This window comes from Cystoisospora suis (assembly GCF_002600585.1).
Source record: "Cystoisospora suis strain Wien I chromosome Unknown contig_554, whole genome shotgun sequence".
NCBI classification, from domain to species: Eukaryota; Apicomplexa; class Conoidasida; order Eucoccidiorida; family Sarcocystidae; genus Cystoisospora; species Cystoisospora suis.
The window spans coordinates 20,360-30,730 of record NW_027153355.1 but is presented as its reverse complement, the minus strand read 5'-3'; the positions used below and the strand labels follow the sequence as shown (position 1 = coordinate 30,730).

Here is a 10,371-nt window from a genome sequence, read left to right as displayed (position 1 = left end):
ATACTCAAAGTTTCTTAGCAGCAGGCTGTTCTTGGCCCATACCTATGGTGCTAGAAGCAGACGAGAAAGAGAGAGAGAGAAACAAAGAGTGCGAAAACGATAGCACAGGAAGGTAACCTCTGTTCAGTGAAAGAAGTGCCCACGGATACAGAGACGCAGACAAAAGTATACACTTCCCTGGAAGTAGAAAGACGCTTATTCATCTACACACATATATCCACTTGAATACTATAGCCCGTGTTGCTACCTCACTATTAGTGACCAGTAAGCAAAGACCTCCTTCTTCACTCAGGCGCGCTGAGTACGATTAGCTGTCCGAAGAAAGGCCTTCGGACAGCTAATCGTCTCTCTTTCTCGTCTGCTTCTAGCACCATAGGTATGGGCCAAGAACAGCCTGCTGCTAAGAAACTTTGAGTATCCTGTACAAGTATTACGATCAAGGGGGGTACAGCTCAGATGGTATCAGTTTCCACTGTACGCGCGTGTACTTCAGACAGAAGTAACGCGACCAACCTTACTTATACAAAGCCGCCTGGTGTATGATCAGCCTCGTATGTTCAGTCGTCCAGCCATCCAACTGGAACGTCTGAGGTGAAAAAACACATTAAGTCACACGAACCTAACCTCGCGATTCTCTCACGAACTGACCGGATGGCTTGACATTCATAAAAAAGAAAGGCTACCACTCACTGGAAAGCCTACACTGTCACACTAGGTGCTGCTACAGATACAGCTATCCTCTTCGGAGTTCTCTGTCCCTCTTTGCCGCCTAGACATGCCTGAAGAAATTTGCTGCTTGGAACAAGGTCAAACACGCAGCACTCACAGGCGGCTGTACGTACAGGCCTAGGAGTATGTGGAAACACGGGGTATGAGTTGTTGTATACACGCAGGTAAAAATATAGGAAGGAGAAAAGGTATGGGAAATCCATGCACAGCAAATTCATGTATAAAGGGATAGCGAAGAAGCCGTCTGAAGTATTGAGATTGGCTAGTCTAAACCCGGCACCACGAAAGCTCATCAGTCAAAGGGAGGCTTCCTTGACTAGGCCCTGCCGTGCTTTTTCCCACCCTAATAAACAGAACTCACAGATTTTTCTCTAAATACAGATTTGTGCATGACGGATGAAACAAGAAGGACGGCAGCACGTCTCTACTCTTTCATAAAGGTCACAGCAGAACACAGCCATAATCTTCCGTTCTAGCGTACAATGCAAACCTCCGACTAACCGCTCTAAGAGGTGTCAAGGTACGTTTACAAATATACGGAGTAGGGACTGGATACTGAGGCACTGTCCGCTTCTCTAGAATAAAGGTCCAATACAAGAGCGATAAATACAAGTATGTCTTGTCTATATATCAACAAGCGTCATGACAGATCACTATACTTCTTTGGTTTTTCTCATCTGCTCTGCAACACATCTGAAGGAGAAAAGACTCTCGGGAAGTTTCTCTATGTCCCCGTTTAGCGTATTGCCTCCAAGTATAGTGAACTTGTTACTCCACAGAGGAGGGGGTGATGAGACGCTCACTTGAAGGGCTGCTTGGGACTCATGCAGTGACATCTGAAAGAGGCACCGGGGAGCCGCGAAATCGTCAACAAGCGCCAGCGCCATTAAGTGTCTAGAAATGAAATTTCTGTGGGGCGAAAGGCAGCGAAGACAGGAAACCTTCATTCCTATTTGAGAGCTACTGCTTCTGCTGCTACCCCAGCAGCGGAGCAGCTCCATAATCCGGACAACAAATGCCTCTACAGTCCCACGTGCATCCTATTCATATAAATGAGAGATTAACCTACGTGTATGCAGTTTCTCGTGTGTTCCGCTTCAGTAAATGTACAACTTACCATGCTGAGACGACCCGGAAGTTCAGCGTTAGTTGTACTATAGGCATGACTACAGTCATATCCACTGCACAGCGATTCGCGCTTGTGTCCGGACACAGGACGATAGATGAATTTCGTTTATAAGGTCCTCGCCTGTCTACTGAGAAACGAAACTGGGATCGAAAACCATACAGTGGATCTTATGGCGTTTGTAACTGAAGGGCAAACGAAGCTACGTGAACACACAAAGGTAAGAGAAGGGAGAGATACCGTCGGGAGTAAGAATGTCCCCGTGGGTTCAACCGACACACATCAGCTCGAAATTCAATGTAGATTTGCCTTGTAGTACTACAACACAATAGTTTGCACGTGCGTGGTAGGTGTACACGTAAGCAAGGCACTCATGAGCCCTAAGTGAGCCTTCTTGTCCTGTCCGGGTTGTGACTGCAGCTAGAGAGCTAAGGTGGGTGATCCGCTGTGGTCCATACTAAGATACCGAAAAGGGAAGGAAAAAACAGCGTATGCAAGCCCCCCCAATACAGGATAAATATGTATATATATATATATTCATATGTATACACGTCTTTACACAAGTATGATGGCTGTGTGTGGTAACACAAGTTAAGATATCTGCAGTGGCACAGGCCCTAGGGGAAAAGAAGGGAAATCTTACTTGTATGGGAGAAGAGACGCATGGAGATCTTCAAGTCGACTCATCACCCGGAGAAAGGCGAGATTGGCTTTTTTCAGCTTAGTCCCGACCTTCGAGAAAAAGAAGAGAAACGGAGAAAAGGAAAATCTTTGATGCCGGGAATAGACAGACAAGTCAAAAAAGGCTGACGAGACACACTTACGAGAGTAAGATGTACACAGATAGGCAACATGAAACCCTGAGCATACACAGGGATGTCTACCATCTATATGGACGGCAGCATACCAACTGCATAACTCTACATATCAGCGTGCTGCTGTATACTGAGCTGGGGAGCAATGTGGCGCCGCAGATCGGTTTTGTGGACATGGCGTGGACTTTTGAAGCTGTCTGTCGTAACAACAGAAGGGCCGTTCCGGGTAGCATACACAGCGGTGTGCAAACAACCTAGTTCACAGTCTTTCTCATACATGGTGTGTTACTTTTAGTTTCCTGATCCTTCCTTTTCGCGGCAGGAAAAGTCTAGATTAGATTTTTGAACATTTTGTACTCTTCGTGTAAGGAGCAGTCTCCTGGAAGAGTAGATATACGTATATATACAAGCAGACGCATAGAATTACATGGATGACAACGTCTAGCCTTGTACTTTTCTCCTTCTATAAAGGGATACATACAGACATACGCACACATGGACGTCAAACTGCTGCTACACGGGATAGGAAAGAAAGAACACGGACTGGCAGAAGCGTGATGTCTGTGAGCACGCTGGGTACCTGTAGGTGAAAAGAGGGGAAAAACACGGCGCAGCGGACTTGGAGATTCTCCGTGAGTCTTATGAGTCTGCAAGAGAATTCAAGATAAAGGTGGCACTGAACAAAACGAATGGCCGTCCTTAGACAGATGTCCGGCAAACGCAGAGAAGCCCGGGTCGAGAAAATACAAAAGACTTGAAAGCCGGAGGAAAGAAGAAGACAAGAATAGTGTAGACAAAAGCTTTATCTTCTTTTTGAAACTAGCGGTACACATCTGAATCCCTTCAAGTTCTACTACGAGGCCTCTACACGTTCATGATAGATCTCTCTCTATATAGCTTATCATCATTCCCCTTCAAACACATAGATCCAGTGCTACTTACCTTTCTCGCATTTGCTCTTTGAGTTTCTCGCTCAGCAGTTTCGTAGTGTTGTTTTCAGTACCAGGAGGGTTGTCCCAGACAGTCATTTCATTTTCTCCATCAGAAAACCTTTCTTTTGCTCTGTCTTTTCCTTCTTTTCGTGTGTCCATAGCCTTCGATCCCGTGTACCAGACAGAATCACGCTTTACAGGCCGCGAGGTAAAATCCAGAAGGGAATTCTGAGTTGTATGTACACCCCGCCCTTTTCCACCTCCGGTCGCACCCGAGATGTCACATGATGGGGAATCCCCGACTAAGGTGTCGTATGTCTGTCCTGACTGACTCGCTTCTGCTTTATCCTCTCTCAGGTGCACTGCATCTCCATGGCTGTCACCTTCCTTCTCTCCTGATTGGTCTTTTTCCAGTGCTCCTTTTTCCACTTCTTTCTTCTTCTCTACCACTTCACCTGGAGATGCCCGACAGCTTTCACCTTCTCCGGCTTTCTCCTCTTGCTCCTGACTGGCTGGAGCATTCGACGAGGAGGAGGACGAAGAAGACTTTGTCTGCTGCATTGAGTCCCCGCGCTCAAGCTGTTCCATCCAAGTCGTTCTGATGCATGACTCAGAGACACACAGGAGAGCGAGGCAGTCCTGGACATCGAGAAGCATAGGGGGGAAGTCTGGAGCCTAAAGGGAACGAAAGAAGAAAGCACAAAAAGATACCGAGGCATCATAACAGAGTACACACAGCGTGTAAATTTATAGACTAAGACTTGAGAGGAGCTAACATACTAGCTAGGCTGTCTGCATGGCTTCTTACGTGTTTGCGAATGATAACATCCTCAAAGCATTTTCCTTCATCTTCTTCACCGTGGTCTTCAGAGACTCCACCTAACGGAGAGTTGGAACTTTCTCTCTCCTTTTCTTCTTCTCCCTTGTTTGCCTGTCCCTCTGTCCCTGTCGCTCTGTCGGAATCTTCCTCTTCTTGCACATCCGCCATGAGTTTGATAGTCCCATGAGGATTCGAGAGAATCTTCCGAGATGCCTCAAGCCTATGAGCATACAACAAGCTCTTATCTCTTTTAACCTCAGCAATCAGCTCATCCAGTTCATGGACATCTGGAGTCACAACTTTGACAATAATCTCTTCCCCTTCTCTTATCACAAGTTCTTCCTCTCCTGCTTCTTCCTCGCCTTCACTATCCGTCAGGACCTCTTCCTCCTCCTTCTCTTTCTGACTTTTCCCTGTATTTCCTGCTTCTCTTTCGCCGACTTGTTGCACAGATGCTGCGTCGAAATCTTTCGGCTTCTCTCCTCCCTTCTCTCTTTCACATTCGTTTTCTACATCTTCTTTAATCTCCTTCTGTTGAGAACCAGGGGCAGTGCATTGACCCGCTGCTGCAGCTTCCTTTGTTTTGTTCTCAGGTGTGTTCTGCGCCCCCATCTCCGAGTTCTTCGTCGTTTCTCCGTCTGGTCTAGCTTCATCCGCCACTTCACGTGGAAGCCTCTTTCTCTCTTGTTTTCTCCTCCTTCTCTCTTCACGTGCCTTGCTTAGCACAGTCTTCCGAACCTTTTCTTCTTCCAGTAAGCATTCAGCAGTGTGCAACACATACTCAGCAGTGAACAAGAAACGGTACCCTCCGTCCTCTTCTGCTCTTCCTTCAGTCTTTCTATCTCTCATTTTCATGCCCGGCTTAGCTGTATACCCGTAATACGTGCTGATGGAGAGAAGATTCCTTACGATGTCTTTTATATCGACAACAAAGGGAGAGAAAGAAAAGAAGGAAAAGATGACGCCAGGAAGGCACGCATCAAAACCAAATGGTGGACAGCATTTAGTGGCGTCTCCGTCTCCCCTCTTCATATGAGAGGACGAGCTTCCTTCGGCCGCAGTTCCAGACAGTTGTTCCTGTTTTCCTGCCGTCCTCCTCTTATTTTCTTCACCCAACTCTTTATCTTCCTTGTTAACCTTACCATTGTCTTGCGCTAGTGTCTTTTCCGAACCTTTCTCTTTCATGGTTAGAACCCGTGACCTCTTCTCAAGTAATTCAGCTATGGCTCCGCAAGACTCTGCAGCTGCTTCGCCTGAAGTTTGCCCTTGTTCTCTTTCATCCTCTTCTCCCTCAGACTCGAGCAGTCTTAAACGCGCAGATACACATCTCCTCAACAGTTCTAAGGATTCGACAACTAAAAGTAGTATTCGTGCAGTCTCAGACAACAGGGAACAAAATCTGTTTTCATGAGGGGAAGAAGAAGGACAGGATGAGAAAGACACTTGTCTTTTGTCCTCTCCCTCTGTACTTCCTTGAAATTCTCTTTTCTTAGCCAGCTCTCCCGTAAACACACAGGAAGATGAAGATCTTGCATTACTTAGGTCGCTGCAAGGTGAAGCCACTGACTCTTCTTCTCCTCCTCTGTCTTCCATATCTTCTTGTACTACGCCCCGCGTATCTCTCGTCATATGCTGGAGCTCCAGTTTAGCCAATGCAAGAAGAACCGAAACCCGAGAGAAACACAGAAGAGCATCTTTTGCACGCTGCCACCGAGCATATAAACTAACAAGGTCAAGTAAAGCGATGGCACCTCGGAGAAGCAGACAAGGGCGAGAAAACAAGAGAAAAGACCAGATACCTGTATATGCATTATTATACTGATTGACGTCAAGAAGAGAAATAGACGAACCGAAGGCAGAAGAGGAAGACGCAAGGGGAGAAGGTGGCGAAGCTACTTTCATAAGGATTTCGACGCACTTCCGTAACCGCCGTTCCCCTTCAGTAGTTTCTTCCGTGTTGATGTAATTCTCTCCAAGGAGACAGTATAGATGAGCGAGAACAAGCAACGAAGCATCGGTAGTATTATAACCATAAAAGAGGGAACTTTGGGCAGCACTTTCCTCCCCTGAAAGCCGAAAGACGCGCAAAGACATGAGAGAAAAGCAAAACGAGCTCCTTCAGTTACACAGCAGAAAGGGACAGACTAGAAGAGAGCAGCAGTACAGAAAACAAAGAAGCAGAACCAAAAGGCAGAAGACAGGATTTCATCTTTCCCCTGAAGGCCGCTGTGAAATAGTTCAGAAGAGATTTTACAGAAGACGTGTCTATGAATCTGGACTTCATGCAGGTGTACCCGCAAATATACAGATTTGATAACGAGACAGTAGGCGAGCGTGTATAGGTAGAAAGCTAGTACTAACAGCATTCAGGTTGGAGACTCTCGCAGAAACGACCTGCGATAGTATCCTTCACCATACACATACTAAAACGCGCGGCGGGCGATCATATTACTATACGGCTGCTCCCAGCTTGTACACGAAGAAAATAGTCAGCAGCAAAGCAACCGTAGAACAGGCCTACAGAAAGGTAACGACGTTCCATACTTCTCACTAACATATGCACGTAAGTGTTTCTACAGGTAAGGCTCTTTATACACGGATGTACGCAGATCGTCGTCCATGTATATGCGTAGGACTTTACGTGTGAAATCTCGTCTTCAAATCTGCCACTGAGTGAAAATGACGCAGAGGAAAACCTGACCTTCGCCTTGTTTGTGGTCTCCCTGGTGACCGTCTTTCTGCGACTGTTGACTCCTCAAGACCTGATATACATCCTGCGCAGTTTTCTGTAGAAGTCTCCGGCCAGCATACTTCGGTCGGAATGGCGCGAGAATCTCTGGCGTGGGTGGTTCAACAGAGTCGCCAGTTCCCCCTGTTGTTACAGCTTGTACAGCATTAAGGGCAGCCCGAAGGGCTTCCTCTTCGTCTGGATCCACGGGGCTACCTTCTTGTTCTCTTTTGAGAATAGTACGGTACTTTGCTGCAGTGAAGGATACAGTTTGACATAGACTAAAGACAGTCTCCTTTTCCGAATTCAGTGAAGAAGAAGAAGAAGGCACTTGATCTGAAGACCTATCTCCACATAACAATGATTTCAGAAGACGAAGCGTCTCCTTAGCCTTTTGTCTTTCTTCTTCCTCTTCATTCAACAGATCTGTCGAAGCCGAAGAAGGAGGAGAGAAAGAAGACGTTGGCACAGAAAGTGGCGGAGGAGAAGACAGATCTTCCATTCTAACAGCAGCGGCGAAGCTCTTTGCCTTCTTCCGTTGCCGTGTTGACTCCTCCTCTGTACTATCACCTCTATGTCAGTTCTAACAGTCTTCTTCCCTCATGAGTAGCATTGCTGTGACTAGACAACCAAACACTAGTATTCACTTTTGCGAGTGTTTAGATCGGGTGACTTTCGCTCGTAAATTAAACAAAGCTGAGAAAGTCCGTTTTACAGCGGACAGATCGGAAAATGCAGTGTGACAATGTTGCGGAGCTGCGTTTAGGCAATAAAAGAAACGGCAAACACGTGACTCCTCTGTTAGATAAGGAAATCTTTAGACTCTCCCGGGCACCCCTTAGAAATGTGACTCAGATCTCACAGGAACACCCTTGCGTTCACCTTGACAGAGGGCTTCTGCGACAGCAGAAGAGACACCCCGGTTGTAAGTTATGTCAGGCTCAAGTGTACAAACACCTCAGCCGGGCTCGGGGGTACATACACCTCAGTCCGCTTCGAGTGTATATACACCTCACACAGTCATGCCCTGGAGTTTCTACACCTCGTCAGGCCCGCCGGACTCGCGCTAAGAACCTTGTGTCCACACGTAGTGATAAACTCTTTGCTCTGGACGCAGTTTGCAAAAGTGTCCAGGCGTCGAACACTGGGATGATGCCACGGAGTAGATAAGATAGCACATTTGCTCTCTACGGTCGCTAAGCACCATGGGAGCTAGGTGCAGCTTAGGAATGGGAGGCGCGGAACTCTGCCTTGCAGAAGACAAGACAAGACGTGAGTGAATCTCCCCTCCGCGGAAAGCACGGAGGCGTATCAAGGAACTAGTTCAATTCACTCACAAAGGCTTTACGACTGCCCATAACTTATCTCGCCAAAATGATGAAGGAACGGCAACTTTACAGAGAAATGCCGGCGCGGTGCAGAGGACACCGGAGTCAAACACAAGATCTTCTAGAAAAGAAACGCCTCAAGCGTGATACGTGAAAGCGGTGGAGGAGTTGACAAAATAAAACCTACGGGACTCGGGGGAAAGTTCTAATAGTCTCATGCGGTGCTGTCTACCTATCTTATTTTGAGGACTAGGAAAGGCTCGAGTAATCCGAGCACAGCAATTTTGCGGCCGCGTCGTATTAGTCAGTTGCATGCATGAGGACTCACGACAGATGCGCCGAGTCTCCGGCTGTCTCGGAATTCTGGCGCGGACGATACAACCAGAAGGTTAGCTTAGAAGCAGTTTTCCTGAAGCAGCGCCGAGACCCAAGAGAAACGGACAACCATTCTTCTGCGGAGAAGCAAGAACTGCAGCCTACTTCGGCTGCTCTATCAAACAAGAGAATTCGTCCCGCCGTGCATCCTGTTCTGCTACCAATGGCATAGGCAAAACGAGTATATTAATCACATGAGTAATTGACTTGAAAATACGAAGGCGAGCTCAGAGCGAATCAGCTGAGTAATTCGACTGGAGCAAAGAGAGCGTGGAGAATCTTGGCACCCCGAGAAGTGTCAGACAGGACACGGGGACACAGCATCAAGACCCTCTCGTCTTTTCAAAGAAATCCGCCTGCCCCGGGTGGAGAGGCATCATGCGTTGCTAACTGCTCACACATTATTGATCAACAATGAGGTCAGCTGGATGCACCGCTTCAGGATGTCCACTTCTCAGAAGATGCAATGACCCAGGGGCACTGTAGAGTGGGTAACGACAATTGTTTTCTTCAGCACGAGACTCTCCGGGAAGAAGATGTTTGAGTTCCCACACGCTCACTTCACCACGGCTGACACCTTCTATCAGATGGAAGTAACTCTCTCTAGAATGGTTGCTCGAGACGGAACTCGTCATGTAAGATGCTTGGGGAGCCGGGAAAGCCTAAGCTACTTTTGCGACTATATTTGCGACGGAGGAAATCAAGTTTCCCAACAGTCACCCGGTTGCTGCCTAGCCGATACGACAGTGCACGTCTGAATACCCGAATTCACTGACTATACGCGCCTTGCACGGAGAAACACTTGTCGAGCCTCTTCCGTGTTTACTTGTAAAGGGAGAAGCAACCGCCTGTCCCAGGACGCGGGATCTTCACACCTCTCTGCTGAGGCGCGATGCATCCACGTTTGCCTCATTCGGGCGCCGCCTGTGAGACCGTCACCCTCGTGTGCTGATCTCGCCGCGGTCTGGCCAGTTGTCTATCATGTACCCAGCCGGTTTGTCTCGACACAGGCTGCGCTCCTTGGCACAGAAAGAGCAAAGTCGACTACTGGAAGGGGTGGATTGAGTAGTTGCACCTGACCGTCAAAAATAGTTCAAAACCTGCGACTACACTGCAATAATGGAATGTGCAGGAAGGGCCGGAACCTTATGACTTACTTCGCCTGATAACAGGGAAGCATCTTTCCAATACAGTGTAGTCCGTGCCTGCTCGAAGTCATTTCTCCTGACAGTAAATTCGAAGGCATGAAGAACTGAGAGCTCGTTGGTTCTAGCGCGACTACTGACTCCGCGCGTGTGCAAAGCCTGAGGAGTCAAGTACAGAACTGAGTGCGGGAACGCCAAGACCCTGCGGAAGCCTTTTAGACTGAAGTAATGTAGAGGCCGGGTGGCAGCGACCGAGGATAAGATGATGTTAACCAGCAGCCTTCCCCCCTAACTAAGCGTCTGGGATGAGGCGCGCCTGCGTATGACAAGCTTTTTGCGTGAAGATACCTGCGCCGTACGATCCGGAGAAACT

At 47.8% G+C, this 10,371-nt stretch overlaps 1 protein-coding gene across 1 annotated transcript in view; it reads right to left on the bottom strand.

The window, feature by feature from the left end:
- Nucleotides 1-8,675, bottom strand: part of CSUI_001402 (kbp-like protein) — a 15,534-nt gene extending 6,859 nt beyond the window's left edge. The window contains exons 1-7 of the mRNA XM_068061608.1: nucleotides 7,124-8,675; nucleotides 4,411-6,488; nucleotides 3,613-4,277; nucleotides 3,251-3,317; nucleotides 2,499-2,587; nucleotides 1,533-1,638; nucleotides 519-586 (exon numbers count right to left, since the gene is read on the bottom strand). Of these exons, the coding sequence (XP_067926417.1) occupies nucleotides 519-586; nucleotides 1,533-1,638; nucleotides 2,499-2,587; nucleotides 3,251-3,317; nucleotides 3,613-4,277; nucleotides 4,411-6,488; nucleotides 7,124-7,652 (3,602 nt within the window). The 5' untranslated portion in view covers nucleotides 7,653-8,675. The remainder of the gene's footprint in view (nucleotides 1-518; nucleotides 587-1,532; nucleotides 1,639-2,498; nucleotides 2,588-3,250; nucleotides 3,318-3,612; nucleotides 4,278-4,410; nucleotides 6,489-7,123) is intronic.
- Between the last annotated feature and the right edge of the window lie 1,696 nt (nucleotides 8,676-10,371).